At 39.0% G+C, this 16,299-nt stretch overlaps 2 protein-coding genes across 3 annotated transcripts; one reads left to right on the forward strand and one right to left on the reverse strand.

Annotated features, from left to right (window-relative positions):
• Positions 1-1,249: 1,249 nt before the first annotated feature.
• On the forward strand, positions 1,250-7,994 carry LOC121649676 (cytochrome P450 1A1). 2 transcript variants are annotated; one of them, XM_042000675.1, is made up of 8 exons: positions 1,250-1,395; positions 1,752-2,058; positions 2,153-2,764; positions 3,512-3,635; positions 3,735-3,824; positions 6,404-6,527; positions 6,614-6,700; positions 6,835-7,994. In XM_042000675.1, exons 2-8 carry the CDS (start codon positions 1,768-1,770, stop codon positions 7,115-7,117), a joined length of 1,611 nt encoding a protein of 536 aa, XP_041856609.1. In that variant the 5' UTR covers positions 1,250-1,395; positions 1,752-1,767; the 3' UTR covers positions 7,118-7,994. The 2 variants fall into 2 exon arrangements, with proteins under 2 accessions (XP_041856609.1, XP_041856610.1); XM_042000676.1 differs by having other exon boundaries at positions 1,256-1,395; positions 1,915-2,058.
• A 1,005-nt stretch (positions 7,995-8,999) lies between these two features.
• Positions 9,000-14,893, reverse strand: si:dkey-96l17.6 (kinesin-like protein KIN-14I). The gene is made up of 17 exons (XM_041999559.1): positions 14,813-14,893; positions 14,311-14,403; positions 14,121-14,181; positions 13,889-14,031; positions 13,384-13,560; positions 13,095-13,255; positions 12,848-12,960; positions 12,635-12,738; positions 12,375-12,474; positions 12,064-12,256; positions 11,766-11,946; positions 10,469-10,706; positions 10,024-10,184; positions 9,828-9,932; positions 9,336-9,433; positions 9,168-9,246; positions 9,000-9,050 (listed from the first exon to the last, which is right to left on the reverse strand). Exons 1-17 carry the CDS (start codon positions 14,891-14,893, stop codon positions 9,000-9,002), a joined length of 2,139 nt encoding a protein of 712 aa, XP_041855493.1.
• Positions 14,894-16,299: the final 1,406 nt, after the last annotated feature.

Below are 16,299 nucleotides of genomic sequence, written 5' to 3' on the forward strand. Positions count from 1 at the left end.
TCTGTATTCTTGTCAATATTAATATTTATGCTTTGCAGTTATTTTTGTTCATTACAAACAGAAGGTTCTACTTTACTTTCATCACTCTGTCCAGTTTAGCCAGATTTTGAGCATGTGTACATGCTCACTGTGTATGTTGACCCTGGTCAGGCTTTGATGTTTAAACATATGTTACACAACACATTGTGCTCTAGACATTTTACCATCCAGTCTGGCTCCACAGAGTCAGTGTGTGCCTGCCAGAGCTAATGACGAGACTGGACCGCCTCGGTCTGGAGAGGATGTGGACCACCAGGTCAAAGGAGCTGTTGCTTAGCCTGACAGCACTGGGTGTCCTACAGTTGAGCTTGAACTAAATTGACATTTCGATGGAGAGCAAGAAAGAAAGAATGAATTGGATGAAAAATGGAGAGATGGAATGGGAAAGAAAGGAATGGAAAATGGGGGGGGTTGCATTATAAAGGAAGGAGAGAATGAAAATTAAAAGAAATGTTAGATATGACATAAAAATTGAGGTGTACTAGAAATAAGATAACCGTTGTGAACTGCTATCAAGTGACCGTTCCAGTTAATAAAGTACTAAATAAATTGTGAATACTGTTTTATCAGGTGACTTTGAAATGGTTTTGTATGTTACATGTGTTTTCCACAAACTGTACAAGTTTCAATCCATAAATTGATGATGTTTGACTGCCATTAAAATAAAAAAAAATTAACTTTAGTAATTGTTGTTGATAATATTCAATAAACAAAGCACTGATTTAGAGCAGCAATGTCACTGATAAATGTCAGTGGTCTGAAAGTACACCACCTGGCAAAATAAATAAATACAGGATTTTATGTCAGCATAAACGGATGGACAGCGCCCCCTTGTGACACACTACAGAAATTACATTCCAGGTACAGATTAAGAGCTACACTCGCAAATATTTTGAACTCTGGTGATTCAACAACAGCTGTATATTTATGGCTTATACATTACTTTTACTTTACTCTAAAAATTAAACCAAACAAACTCTCCCGACTTTAAAGTAACTACATTTATAGGTTATTTAAAATATACAGACTTTTTTAAAACTTCCCTGTTTATATATATTTATGGGTTCTAGGTCGTTACATGGGCCCAGTGTCTACAATTAAATCGGTCTCTATGGTCAGTTAGACCTGATTCATCTTTAACTATGAGCCAACTTTCTCACCGTGTGCGTTTCTGTGGGTGAGTAGCAGCAGCTCCCTCTGTAGGGGGCCCCAGCTGCTGTTTAGAGGGACGTCCAGTCCTGTGCAAACCCAACACAGTTTACAAGTCCTACACCTCCATCTTCTGCCTCCGGAGGATTTTGAGCCCTCCCATTTGTCGTCCGGCTGCTTACTTTTCACACTAAATTTGCACTGCAGGTGAGAACAATTTGTGTTTATCTTTTTTATTTGTTTTTCTTGTTTCCTTTCTTTTTATTTAGTTTAAAGTTATTCCTCCTCGTGTCCTTTAGTTTGTCTGTTTATTAGGATAAAGCTAAAACTACACATTTCAGAAATGTAGGTTAGGAGGCGGAGCATGAACAGTAAAATAATAAATAAATAAGAAGAAGGGGGGTAGGATGGAGGAATGAAATTGCCTTCCTCTCATTGTTTTCTTTCTTCCTGTTTCCTTTACAGTGTTTACAGGCCCAGTCCCGGTTTGGGGATTTTGACCTAATTTTCAGACAGGTTTTATTTTTGTGTGCCTAATAGCCTCTTTTCTGTCTTTATCTCAGCAACTGCTCTTGCAACATGGGACTGATCTTGTCTGGGGCTCTTCCCATCAAGGAGAACCTGTGTGCTTCTCTGTCCAGTGTCACTGTCACTCTGTGTGTTTTCATCCTTGTGCTGATGGCCATCAGCCTGCAAAAGAGTCAAAGATACTTCTTTTGCTTCCAGCATGACTCTCAGCTGGACCCTGCAAAACTCCCCTCTCCTCCAGGTCCCAGACCTTGGCCTCTTGTTGGCAACTTACTCCAGATGGGAGATCAGTTGCATCTTTCTCTGACCAGCTTGAGGCTCCGGTATGGAGACGTTTTCAAGGTAGGCTTTAAAAAGTTTCTATGTGTTAAACTTTTTGGTAGACAGAGATCAATTTACTTACTTATGCTGTTATGTATTTATCTCTTTTCTTCAGGTGCATCTGGGCTCTTTAACAGTTGTCATCCTTAGTGGATACACCACCATCAGACAGGCACTGGTTCGTCAGGGAGAAGCTTTTGCCGGGCGACCTGAGCTTTTCACGTTTTCCGCCGTAGCCGATGGGAACAGTATGACCTTCAGTGAAAAGTATGGACCTGCATGGCTGCTCCATAAGAGGCTGTGTAAGAATGCCCTCAGGTCTTTTGCCCAGGCTGAACCCAAAGGATCCAAGGCCACCTGTCTCTTGGAGGAGCATGTTTGTTCTGAGGCTGCTGAGATGGTGGAAGTGATGCGGGAGCAAGATGCTAAGACAGATTGTGGCCATGAGGGTATAGATCCAGTGATGCCCCTGGTAACCTCAGTGGCAAATGTTGTATGTGCCCTTTGTTTCGGGAAACGATATGACCACAACAACAAGGAGTTTCTCACTATTGTCAACATCAACAGCGAGGTCCTGAAAATCTTTGCAGCTGGGAATTTGGCTGATTTCTTTCCTGTGTTTCGCTATTTCCCGAGTCCGTCCCTGAGAGCGATGGTCCAGTACATTCGTAGAATGAATGAATTCATGGAGCGAAGGATTGAGGAACATATCAACACCTTTGATAAGGTAAAGATTCCTGCAAACACACTTTGAGACTTGAATGTAATTTAAATGGAAAGAAAAGCAACACAAGTGCTGAATTACTGCCAGACTGACAAACTGATTGTTTATTTGTACTTGGAAGTTACATTTTAATTTAGGCTTGTACTGTAATGATTGGCTTCTGAAAAAAGGTAAATCAAAAGTATTATTCATAATTAAATTACAATTTTGTAATTCTGAATAATACAACAATTAATTTGCCTCATTAAAAAAATCTCTGGCTTGATTAATACAATTATCTCATAACATGTTAAGAGACAAAAAAAAAATAATACTTTCAAAACAATGTGTTGTTGTAGATGGCCTGTCTGTACGTGTTGTTTTCGTTAGATCTGTTCCACTCATTTGCTTCCTGCTATTTAATCTGGCATTGAACTCAGAGTCGGAGCTGTGATTGTGATTGAAGTTCCAAAAAATTACAAACAAGTGCCCTGGGATGGACCTTTGTTCTTGTGCAGATTGGCTAAAATGCTCGCACGCAGTCTAATTAGGAATTAGCAACCCAGGGGAAGACACGTGTCATACTACAATAATGATTACTGTGTCTACTCTAATGAACGCTTTTAAATTTCAAACCTAATTTTCTACATAATCAGAATCACTCTATAATCAAACAAAATGGTCTCAATTTCAAGCAGTAATAATGGTAATATAAGAAAAAATAACCCTCAGTGTAAATTTTACTGTCATGTTGTATGTGTGTAATTACAGAACTGTATCCGAGACATCACCGATGCTCTGATTGCACTCTGTGAAGACAGAGAAGAAAATAACGAAACATCTCTGCTCTCCAACTCTCAGATCATTCACACTGTCATTGATATCTTTGGTGCAGGTTAGATTTGATATTATCCTACTGCTGCTAATGACATTAATACTGTAGAAGTGGATGCCATCTCTTCACTGCATTTGTGTTGTTTTTGTTCTTCGAAAGGGTTTGACACCATCATTACTGGTTTACAGTGGAGCCTGTTGTACCTCATCAATTTTCCTGACATCCAGGACAGAATACATCAGGAGATAGGTAATTTTTGATGTTTTTGAAAAGACACATCTCTCCTATTCATATTGCACTGTGTTTTTTTTCATACTAAATGAAAAAAGAGCAACATCTCTCAAAAAAATTGGGACAGGGCCATTTATTTCTATTCTTGTCTGGTATATTCTAGCTGTCAACAGTCCTAAGTCTTCCTTATTCTGTTTGTTATTTTATGATACTTTAAACATTTTCATTTAGTGAAAAGTCTGGACTGTAGGCAGGCCAGTCCAGCATCTGGACTTTTTTTTTATGGCTGCATGGCGCTGCAGTAGGTGCAGTATGTGCTTTTGTTTTGTCATTCAGAAATACAGTGGGTGCAGAAAGTATTTAGACCCCTTTTGCACTCTTTGTTAATTTGCAGCCATTTGCTAAAATCATTTAAGTTCATTTTTTCGTCATTAATGCACACATACCAACCCATTTTGACAGAAAAAAAGAATTGTAGACATTTTTGCAATTTTGTTAAAGAACAAAACTTGAACTATCACATGGCCATAAGTATTCAGACACTTTGCTCATTACTGACTGGAAGTACCCTTTTGAGCTGAGCTAATACAGCCACAAGTCTACTTGGCAAGGATGCAAGTTTTTCACATCTGGTTTGAAGGATCCTCTGCCTCCTTGCAGATCCTCACCAGTTCTGTCAGGTTGGATGGTAAACATTGATGAGCAGATATTTTCAGTTCATTTGAGCATTTCAGGAGATGCTCACTTGAATTTAAATCAGGACTGGCTGGGCTGTTCAAGGGCAGTCAAGGAGCTGTTCATAAGCCACTCCTTTGTAATTTTAGCTGTGTGCTTAGGGTCATTGTCTTGTTGGAAGGTGAAGCTTCAGCCCAGTCTAAGGTCCTCAAGATATCCAGGATATCCCTGTACTTGGCTGCCTTCATCTTTCCTTCAGTTGCAACCAGTTGTCCTGTCCCTACAGCTGAAAAACACCCTCACAGCATGGTGGGTAGGTGATGAGAGGTGGCTGGTTTTCTCCACACACACCATTTAACATTAAGACCAAAATATTTAGTCTTGGTCTCATCAGACCAGAAAATCTTATTTCTCATAGTGTGGGAATCCTTTTTTTTTTTTTGGCAAACTCTGCAGACTTTTAAATGTCTTGCACTTTAAAAAGATGTTTCTGAAATGGAGTATAATGTTGTTCTAATGTCACTATACGCCTTTCAGCAGTGATGTTGCTTCTTTAGATGGACAAGCTGCCATTTCCATAGGCCCTAATGTAACCCAAATAACATCAGAGTGATAACAAATTATATGGTGTAGGATTTTCTGTAAACCACAGAACAGTTTTCCACTTTGCCTCAGTCCATTGTGAATTAAAAATGCCCAGGAAAAATAATTATTTTTTTGACTCGTGTTAACATATGGCTTTCTCTTTGAAAGTTAGAGCTTTAAGCTGCATTTGTGGATAGCACACTGAACTGTGTTCACAGACAGGGTATCTGGAAGTGTTTATGAACCCATGCTCATGGGCCCAGCTCAGCTGGGCTCAGCTGTGCACAGCTGTGCACATTGCTGACAGAGATCTCTCCCACTTCTGTGTATCTTTGGAGGAAACTATGCACTGTAGATAATAGAATATTCAAAGTCTTTGTAATTTTACCTTTAGGAATATTTTTCTAAAATTGTCCCAAAATTAGTAAAGAGTTTTTTGCAGATTTCCGAACCTCTGCCCAGCTTTACTTTTAAGATCTTGTAATTGTCCTGCTGCCAGTGAACCTAATTATTCAGCATGTTTCTTTAGCTACTTACATTTACTTTTTCATGAAATAGCATAATGCCTTATTCTCAACCTTTGAAATGCTTTAAATGTTATTTTGAGAAGAAAGTCTGTTTTTTTTTTAGCATTTGCAAATCATTGCATTGTTTTTATTAGTATTTTAAACAGTGCTCCAACTTTTTATAAAAATTGTAGACGCATATACAGGTTGTCTGTGATGTCTCTGGTTTGAAACCTTTCAGTCAGAATCAAAGCCCAATAATGCCCAGCCTGACTGCCCTTCTTGGACAGACAGAGTTCGACAGTCACCACAGAAACCCACAAAAGATGAGTCCAATTTGCTGACATCAGAAGTGCTTTTGACGCAGGCTGATTAAACTGGTGCTGTCTGTTCGAAAGCACATCGCATTCTCACAGTGACGGGGGAGAGGGGGAAATACTGAGAGGTGACAGGATGAATCGGAAGGGGAGAGGGGTGAGAGAGTTCCAGAGAGGCACAAAGGCAGTAACACGCAAGGCACTCAACGCATAATTTAGCATTCTTTACTTATTCATCACGTCCAAGAAAAAGGTAATTAATACAATTAGCTGAGAGGCTGTCTTGCTGGGCATTGTGTGGGTTTCTGGTACTGGAACAGCATGAGTTGAAAAAACTATGAGAGGGCCATTTTATACATCTACATTTAATTTGGCATCCCAAATTTGAAAACAAGGTTGTAAATTGTTTCAATCTCAAGAGAGACAACCTTTACACAGAATGTTTTTTGAGTATAGAAAAAATGATATATTTATATTTGAATTTATGCATGTTCATGTTTTTTTGTGTTTTAAGATGACCACATAGGCTTGACCAGACTGCCCAGGTTTTCAGATAAGCCTAACATGCCTTATACTGAAGCATTCATAAATGAAGTGTTCCGTCATGCTTCATATGTCCCTTTTACCATACCTCACTGGTAAGTAGAAGCTTTATTTGCAGTGCACTAATATTTAAAATGCATATAATAGTATCATACCTTTCCACTTATTTTCGTCTCCTCAGCACCACAAGAAACACCATCTTGAATGGATATTTCATTCCCAAAGATACTTGTGTCTTCATTAATCAATATCAAGTCAATCATGATATGTGAGTAACAACAAACAATAATCAGGAACTGTGAATTTTAATTTGGCTTGTATGAAATCTGCACACCTTTTTCTTCTTTTCATAAAAAAGTGTTTAACTTCTGCTTGATCTTTGTGTTTTTCACTCTGAACCAGTGATCTTTGGGGTGACCCAGACAAATTTTGTCCTAACCGCTTCCTGGGTCCATCTGGACAACTTAACAAGGAGCTAACAGAAAAAGTTCTCATCTTTGGTCTGGGGAAGAGGCGCTGTCTCGGTGATAGATTTGCACGTCTAGAGATGTTTGTCTTTCTCACCACTCTACTCCATGGCCTGAGGATTGAAAATATCCCCGGTCAGGAGCTAGATCTGAGCACAGACTTTGGTCTGACTATGAAACCACGTCCATACAGGATTGCAGTCTCAGCAAGATTTTAGACCCTAGAAAACCCAACACCTACAGAGATGAGGCATCCCTCATAAATATTCAAAGACTGGAGTTTCTGTTTGGACAAGTATGGTTGAAACCACAAATTAAAACACCCACAACTGTTGTAATTTAAATGTAGCCACTCTGACTTTTCCTCTTCTCCCCTTTCATGTCTTTTCTTCTTTTCATGTCCATTTTATCCATTAGGTTCTTTCAGTCTTTTCATCTCAAACATCTTTATTATACTTATTGTATAGAAACAGTAGTTCATCTTTTTAAAAATCTTCCTCTTTGCCCATCAGTTCTTCCCTCACATGCAGATCAGAAACAGCTCTAGAAATCTTAAAGGGAAAAAATGAAGAGTGCAATAAAATGTGAATAGTTTGTCTTTGCAGTGCACGTGTGAGCTAGGAGGAGTCAGGCAGGACTTTAAAAAACTTAAAATTATACACAAGAAAGTTGAATTTGTATCTGTAACATACAGCATTGTCATATGCTAGATTTAAGATAAGTCAAACTGAAATGTATCACAGAGCATTAAATGGATATGCCATTTGTAATCCGGTTAATAGTGAAATCTTTGGGAAGTTGTAATCTGGTTGTATGAAGTTGGTAGTATATTGATGAAGTTGCAGATTTACTTTGTATGGATGTTTATTCATATGTATAAATCCATATAGAAGATTTACTATAAACACTGTTAATCAGGGTAGGTTGCTTGATGTAGATGCCGTATATACATTCAGCAGAGTACTAAATGATCATTGGTTTGCAAAATATATATTTTTTGTTCAAATGTTCAAATTGTGGTAGATGTTCAAATTGTATAAACATATAACACTCCACTACATTTCAAAATACATGCAGTGAGATAAACTTAATGAATAAAGACAGTTGTTCTGCCAGCCTACTGTTTGCTAATATTTGTTTCAAAGTAACTTCCTGGTATTTAAATTTTTTTTGTAGAAATGCTGTTGAAGTGTACATTGATGTTAAAGGCCTTTCAGACATCGTACACAGTAATGATGCTGCATTGAAGGAGCATTGTCTCTCACTTTGTTCTAGTTCACTGACTCACAGTACAATATAAACCATGGTCGTCATGAAGAATAACAAATCACGATCAACATGTGCTGAGTGGCCTCTGATCTAAAGCAGTCAATAAAATGTGGCACGCAAAGTTAGGAATCATTGCTCCAGTGTGGTTTAACAAACAAAGACCACTCACTGGGCCCACAGTATAAATTAGAGAAACGTGATAATTAAAACTGGGCCCAGTTGCAGGAAAAAGATCCCTAATCACCAGAGAAGGTTGGGATGGCTGTAGGTTGAGCCAAAAACAAACAAACCAGTACACACCACAATCTCTCACAGTGATCTCACTGATAAATCATTACCTTTTACACATAGATGGACCAGCAGCATATAAACATATAGGATGAAATAAAACTTAAAAGTTTTATCGTTAGTTTAATTAACCAAATTTCTTCAGCACAGTTTAGTACCTAAGCAACCTGGTAAATTATTTTCTAGAGAGCATATCCCAGCTGTTGAATCAAACCCATCTATAAAAAGAACATCTGTTTTGGACACTTAATTTCTCAGGCCACAGATATGTTGTCTTTGACAACACAGTAGAAGGGCAAATTCACTTCTTACTCATTCAGTTAGACATGCAGCCTTCTATTGTGACAGATTAATTTAACAAACCCATGCAAGCAACTTTTAAAAAATAGCACACAATCCTCTGAAAGCAACTGTCTCGACTGCATTGTGATGCCACCCCTCCGATAAAGTGATCAAGTTTAAAATATTTTCTGTTTTATGTGGTAGTCCATAAATACAGCGTATTTAAAACATACAAGACTGCACTGTGTAGTATAGCACAGTTCAAACATCGCCATCGTCCACTGTTTGTCCAGATTTAAGCTTCATGATCATCTATCAGAAAAAAAGAACTGAGTTAGAATGACTATTCGTGTGTTTTACAAAAAATCTAATTATTTAAGTAAAGATTCATATTTTAGCATGACTGCAACAGATTGCTGGGGCATTCACCTCTTTCAGCTGTGCAATCTCTTTACTTTCCACATTTCTCTGAGCGTTGTTGGTTATGGCCTTCACTCTTGTTGCATAACTGCAAAGTTCAGCAAGTTCAGGTGCCATTCATCAGCTCGCTGCCCTCACAATGAAAGAAAAACTGAATCTTTCTTTTTTATTTCTTACATGAGAGATGTCAGCGTCTCATCAATATTGCATTCTGAAGGAGAGATGTTGACAATCATGAGGGTCTTGGCGTTTCCACCCAAGGAGTCCTGCATCACCTAAAAGAGAAAAGGAGAGAGCACAGTTTACACTAGGGTGACCAGATATGAGTTGGTAAAAAAAGAGGACACTTTAGTAGAGAGGAGGGTTTTTTTGGTGTTGTGTAGTTTATCATATGTGGCAACATGATCGTGTGTGCAAATGTGCTCACGGCTATAACAAAGAGCTTAATTCACATTTAGGAGCATCGTGTCCAACAGGTTACTTTGCACTGATCTTTTCACATTTTGTTTTACTGAATCTATATTGTCTAAATAAAATAACTTTTTTTTGGCCAAAGATTAAATTAAAAATAAGTCTAAATATATGAAAAAAAAAACAACAAAAAACTGTCATTCAGTCTGATTTCAGAGTGGTGGAAAGTGGATCATTTTAAATGATCAGTGTTAATGCCTGTGTCAGCTTGCTGTTTCTGTATGGCACATGGGGCAGCTCTGCAGACAAGGCCGAAATCACATCTCCCAAGGCACTCAGAGATTTGTTGATGGAGTTTGCCTCCTGCAAAAAGGATGAGAGGAGGCCATGATAAACATGTGTCACTTACTTCACTCACTTGAATGCTCAGTTAATGCATAACATGTAAGCAAACCTTGAGCTGGTGGTCCTTGGCACCAGTCTTGGCTGCCCTTTCACTGCCTGCCAGATCCACAAGGCTCAGCTTGCCAGAGCTTATACTCCCATTAGTAAGATTCCTGCTCTCCACCATAATGCCAACAATGAGATGGGAGCGAGAACTCTCCACATTCATTTCTTGAAAGATATACACAAGAAGAAGAAGTGATTCTGATACCTGACTTGTTAAACTTAATCTACAATTTCTCCCACACAATCACAATCAGAAGAAATCATTTATTATTGAATCCTCCAAAGTAATAAAATAATTTAGGTGTTCTTCTTGCAGTATATGGATGCTCCCCCAATCACCTCTTAGTCCAGCAGTTATGTTCATGGCTGTCTCACAACTAACAGGATTAATCGAAACAATTTAGTACAACCCTGTTTAAACTGGGTGACATCGCACGAAACAGACTCACTGGTGGCAGAGATGTGTCGATTGGTACAGGCCTGCTGGAACAGAGCGTAAAGCTCCTGAGCACTGGAAGCCTCCTTTGTCTCAGCTCCTTGGGCAAACACAACCCCCTTTCTGTTCCTTTTGATCTCCACCCGCCTTGCCTGACTATTGGACTTAGTCTGTGAATGAACCTCACCAACTTGGCTCACTAAGAGGTCCTGCAGTCTGTCGTTGTACAGCTCCAGCATGTAGGCTGAGACCTGAAGTAAAAGGATGAAGAAACACAGCAAGAAGGAAGGGGCAAATAAGATGGAAGATGGAAAGCAATGTTATAAGGTTGTCATCATATTCACTGCTTGTCCCCCCACCCAAAAAAAGAAGTCACCACCTGGATTTAACTAAACAAATGGGTACAAACATCCTATTGGATAATTACTGCATGGGCAATTATGTTTCAGCTCGCAACAAGCTATTTAACCCTAACTGCTACAATGAGTAGCTTCTCATTTCCTAAACAACCATGGTCGGAAAACTGATCCCATGGTCCTGGAGGGTACGTTTAAGAAGGGTCAAATCATTGGCATGCATCAAGCAGAGAAAACATCTAAGGAGATTGCAGAAACTACTAAAATTGGGTAAATGCAGTGGTTTCCAGGAAGAAATGTGGTCAGATAAATATCTTGAATGATGATTAATGATCATTCAAACACTTGAGGAAATATGATGGTAAACAAACAAACAAACAAACAAACAAACAACTCCAGCTGAACTCGGGGCTATGTTTCATAGTGAAAGTAAGAATGCTTCCACGTGCACAATGTGAATCAGAGTAGGAAGAGAGGCAGGTGAAGTGATGCATCCATCATACCTAGTGGGGACAGTGCTATGATCTGGGGCTGCTACAGTTGGTCAGGTCAGGTTCAGCAACATTATGTGTCCAAAGAATGAGGTCAGCAGACCGCCTGAATATACTGAATGAGCAGATTAATCTATCAATGCACTTTTTCTTCCTTTCTTTACACATAGATTGGCCACCACAGAGTCAGGACATTAACCCCATTGAGAATCTTTGGGATGTGCTGGAGGAGGATTTGCACAGTCAACAGACTCTCCCATCAATACAAGGTCTTATTGAAAAATGAATGCAAATTAGTACAATGTCACTGGGCTTGTGACATTGCAGAAGCTTATTGCAACAATGCCAGAGCAAATGTGTGCCGTAATCAAAGCTAAAGGTGGTCCAACAAAATATTAGGGTGTGTGTTCTATGGCCAGCAGTGTACAAGGTTTAATTATTATGGTGATGTACTGTCTTCTACCTTGAAGTCAAACTTAGCTCTGTTCTCTCGTATTATATCGAATATGGCGTTGAAAGATCTGGGCATTATCCCTGGGTTCTTCTGATCCTTGTCTCCCACCATGGTGAAGGTCTTTCCTGAGCCCGTCTGGCCATATGCAAAGATACAGACGTTGTATCCATCGATAACCGACTGGATCAGCCTATGACAGAAATCTTCTTTTAGTCACAGACCTGATGGCACCAAAACAGGCACCTTGGGAAACAACATTATTTTATTGTTACTGTGCCGTTTTATTGTTTATTTTAATTAACCTCACCTGTAGCTGTCTTGAAACAATTCCTCCTGACATGCTTCAGCATTGAACACCTTGTCAAACTGAAACTCCCTGAGTCCACGAGGAGTTTCTACTGTGACAGAATAATCATCTAATTTATCCACAACAATGGCCCCACCTTGTGTGGTTTCGCTTCTGTTCACCGGACGAACTCGACAAAACACTCTAATTTTACCTATAAGAAAAAACACAAACACGCACACATGTGTGAAACATTAAAATCTTTGTAACAGTCCTATCTATACTTAAAATTCATAAACACACAGCATAGAGGTCGAGGAACATTCCCATACCTTTCATGTCTTCCACCATATTATAATATTTCTTCCTCATTGTCCTTTCTGAAGTATAGTTTTCAATTATTTTCTTTTTCTCTTCTTTTTCTTGCTTTAGCTTGAGATAAAAGCACAATAAAACAGCTATGACAGTGAAACGTGCACTCAGTAGGAACATTTGTTCACAGTCCTTTGCAATACAAAAAGCTGCACATGCATTCAGTTGAAAGAAAAGTAAAATCAGATTGTATCTGAAACTGTGAGCGTTAAACGCTAACCTGGTCCTGCAGCAAGAGAAGCTGCTGGCCGAATTTCTTTACTCCACCTGCATTTAGGACAGTCCCTTGTCCAAGGATGTCCTCCAACTCTGAGATTTCACAGTCTGAGCAGAAATGATGTGTTAACTTTAGATATGAGTGATGCATAATCACTCAATGAGCTAAATGAAGTCCATTTAAAGGAACATGGTATTTTTATAAAATTAAATTTACCATTTATTGCAGGGCTTTCTCCAGATTTGATGCATTCTAAAGCAATTTGACAGACCTCAAACTCCCTCAAGGTTTCTTGCAGAACAGACAGACTTGATTCGTTGTCATCTGACCTGTAACGTGAAGGAAAATAAAGATTGTGGCAGTAAAAGGTGGCTCAGTTCAACCAGCCATTTTGATATAAAGTGATTATTCTAAGCAATTACAAGAACTGTTAAATTTTCAAATTGTTTCTGTGATCTCTAACCACTCCTGGTCAGTAGCTTCTCCTCCATCACGGCTGCTTTCTTTAGCATTCTGCAGAGAGTTCAGTTTGTCTCTGGCTTCAGCCAGAGCCACCCAATTATGCTTGATCATTTGGTCCAGAAGAGCTCGGGTTTCAGCCACTGCAGTACAGATTTCATGAGCCTTCAGTAAAAATATGATGGCATGATATTATTACAACACCAACAAATCAAGGTGATGATGTTATGTTTGAAATAATTAGAGGTACAAACACTTTGGTATTGGTATGTGTGACGATGTCTGATCAGCACCTTGTGTATGACAGTGGGGAGGAGAACTCTGCAGGGTGGCTGTGGGACAGGAGGGATGGGGCTTTTCTGCATTTCCAGCAGCTCAGTGATCTCCCTCTCCCTCTGGAACAAGCTCTCCTTCAGCTCCTCTAGACGGGCATTAGCGCCCTCCAGTGGGTGATTGGGGTCATTGCAGGCCTGAGCACAGATCCAAGTTAGAGGACCAGTCCTTCCCATTGACAAAACCGTTAATGTTAATGTTAAGGTTAATGTCACCCTGAGGTGGTTGTTTTTTTTTTTTTTTTTTTTTTTGTTTTTCTTTTTTTTTTTTTTTTAATGTAGATGGTTTAATTTGTTTTAAGGTGTCCAGATCTAAGGTCAGTGTGTTTTGTTTCCATCAGTGTATTATAAAATTACTATATTTTCCACATATTGTGCTGCAGAAGGCTGTTTTTTTTTTTTTTTTTTTTTTTTTTAAGTTTAGTTGGCCTCTTTCCTTTTCGTGGCAAAACAAATGTAAGCCCACCTCATTTTTTTGTTCGGCTGTGAGCTCTTTGTTTTCAGAGTTTTTTTCTTCCTCTGCAGCTTCCTGCTGCTCCTGTTGTGATACAGTCAACATTTCTTGGACTTTCCCAATCTCTTGCCTGGCCATTTGCAGCTCTTGTAATGCTGTTCAGAGTAACATAACACTTGTATTTTGCACAAAGGTCAATAATTTTACAGCCTTTTAAAATATCTGCAAATGTAACTAGACTCACTGGAAGTCTGATGGCCGTGCATGACGTCCAGCCTGTTGGAGAACAGTTCCAGCATTTTAGTCTGGTTAAACAAACAAACAAAGAAAAAACACAGATGATGCCAAGTAAAGAGTTCCTGTTCTACTCATATATGGTCACAAGAGGGAGTTCCAGGATAGACATCTTAACGCCATCCTGGATGCTCTCCAACCTTTTCTCTGTGCCACTGCAGGGCTTCCTCACTGCTCCTCCTCCTCTCAGCTCTCTGCTCCTCCTGCAAATGCTCAATTTGTGCCGTCAAGTCCTGCAGCAGATGCAATCAATTACACTTGATATTTCAGTTCTGTGGGCCATAATATGTGTTCGTGAACATGACAGAGATAGCTATCGATAGAGTGAATTCAAATGCTTTACATAAGTCAACCATAAGAAAGTTACAGGAGAAAATACAGAGAAAGCAATGCAGGAAGTTTGGTTTGTATGAAATAAAGTTTAATGACTATTAATGAGCAACTGACTGCAACTTTCTTCTCCCAGCCAGCCCTCTTCTTCTCCACTGCATCCTGGTACAGGTTTAGGATTCTCCGCAGATTGCTTAACTTGTTCTGATAATGAGATCTGACCTTTTGGGCGATCCATTCCTGATAGCACACACACAACTTGCATTAGTAACATATTTTATTGAAAACACAGATGCTCACACACCGTTTTACCTGGGACTCCTGTGCTGTGATCTGAAAGGTCTCTTCCAGTTCCTGAACCACTTTCAGGTGTCTCTTTTTCATTGCTTCCATGTCCTCGGCTATCTGTTTGCATGTGCATACATCAAGCACGTGATTGAAGATACACAAAATGACTTCAGCTTCGATGCTGATAAAAATGCCTCTAAGGTAGCAGCATCAAGGCAGCCACGTGAGTGTGTGAGTGAGAACACAACTCAGTGTCTGACAGTGAGTCCATTGTGTGTCTACAAGCCCTCTCACTGAACAAGTGGGCACAGTAAAAAGTCACATGTCTGGAAAACATTTATTGTTTGCTGTTAACATAAGTGAAGCTTGTTTTGTTTTTTCTCATCAGTAACAAGGGTTGAAGAGGAGTTAGATGTGATGTGTAACGGTATAAATATGCTGCTGTGTGAGATCTTGTGCTTGTTTTCTGTGTTGATCCTTATTATTTCACCTGAGTGATGCAGAGTTCAGCTGACTCATATGGTATGTAGATCTTGTCATCTTGTGACTTCTCTGCTTCTGTTGCTGTATCTGCATCCCTTCTAACAGGCAACTGAGATTCGGACCGGCCTGCAGAAATAAAATGCTACAGTTTATCATCATTTACTTCAGAGAAAACACTTAGAGTTAGCAATAATCATTACTTACTCTAATCTCTTTGTCACAACCCATCATTGTACCACAATCTGGGCCTCACATCTGTCTCATAAGTGACTTGTTTGTATGTAGACAGGATATATTTGTCTGGTTTTTGTGTTGTACTTTTTACTCCACTAGATTTACAAACACCAGTTTGAAAAAAGTTAGTATGCTGTAAAATGTCAATAACAACAGAATGCATTGATCTACCAATCTCAGAAAACCAATATTCTACTCACAATATAAAATAGAAAACATACCAACCATACCATCTGGTTTGAATCATTGCCTGGGCCTTTCTGTGTGGAGTTTGCATGAATTCTCTCTGAGTGCTCCAACTTCCTCCCAGTCTGCCCAGCTCCCATATGTTTATAGTCTGTTGTTGATACCACTTACAGTTCCAGCCTTTTGTTGTCCCGTCCCATCTTTTTCATGTTATATTGCAAATAAAATATAAATTTTTGAAATTTGTAAATCATTTAATTCTGTTTTTATCATTTTACAGTATTCCTAGTTTTTCTTTTCTTTTTTAAACTGGGGTTCCTCAGTCTGCCTATAAAAGGAAAAACATTGTTATATTGGGTCCCTTGTAGATATTTTGTGTTAGCAACACCAACATGATTTGAGACATGATACAAAGGTAGAATCGTCATTCCTACCTCATTAGATTAGACGAGACCTGATCTTTAAGAGAAAATTGCCCAATCTTCACACTTCAATGCCTGAATGTAAAGTATGGGGTGTCCTCTAAAATACCTCAATTAATTACAAGGTCTTTAACTTTGATTTAATATTCTGCAGCATAAATTACTTTTGTAACAAACTGGCATGCA

Source organism: Melanotaenia boesemani, chromosome 11 (genome assembly GCF_017639745.1).
Source record: "Melanotaenia boesemani isolate fMelBoe1 chromosome 11, fMelBoe1.pri, whole genome shotgun sequence".
Lineage (NCBI taxonomy): Eukaryota > Metazoa > Chordata > Actinopteri > Atheriniformes > Melanotaeniidae > Melanotaenia > Melanotaenia boesemani.

What these genes read in the sequence shown, in the direction of transcription:
- LOC121649676 (XM_042000675.1), top strand. Translation starts at nt 1,768, where the DNA reads ATGGGACTGATCTTGTCTGGGGCTCTTCCCATCAAGGAGAACCTGTGT. An exon ending in GGTATGGAGACGTTTTCAAG is followed by an intron (nt 2,059 to 2,152) that starts GTAGGCTTTAAA and finishes TCTTTTCTTCAG; the next exon opens with GTGCATCTGGGCTCTTTAAC. An exon ending in CATTGATATCTTTGGTGCAG is followed by an intron (nt 3,636 to 3,734) that starts GTTAGATTTGAT and finishes GTTCTTCGAAAG; the next exon opens with GGTTTGACACCATCATTACT.
- si:dkey-96l17.6 (XM_041999559.1), bottom strand. Translation starts at nt 14,893, where the DNA reads ATGGAAGCAATGAAAAAGAGACACCTGAAAGTGGTTCAGGAACTGGAA. An exon ending in AGAAAGCCCTGCAATAAATG is followed by an intron (nt 12,739 to 12,847) that starts GTAAATTTAATT and finishes ATTTCTGCTCAG; the next exon opens with ACTGTGAAATCTCAGAGTTG. An exon ending in CCAAGGACCACCAGCTCAAG is followed by an intron (nt 9,933 to 10,023) that starts GTTTGCTTACAT and finishes TCCTTTTTGCAG; the next exon opens with GAGGCAAACTCCATCAACAA.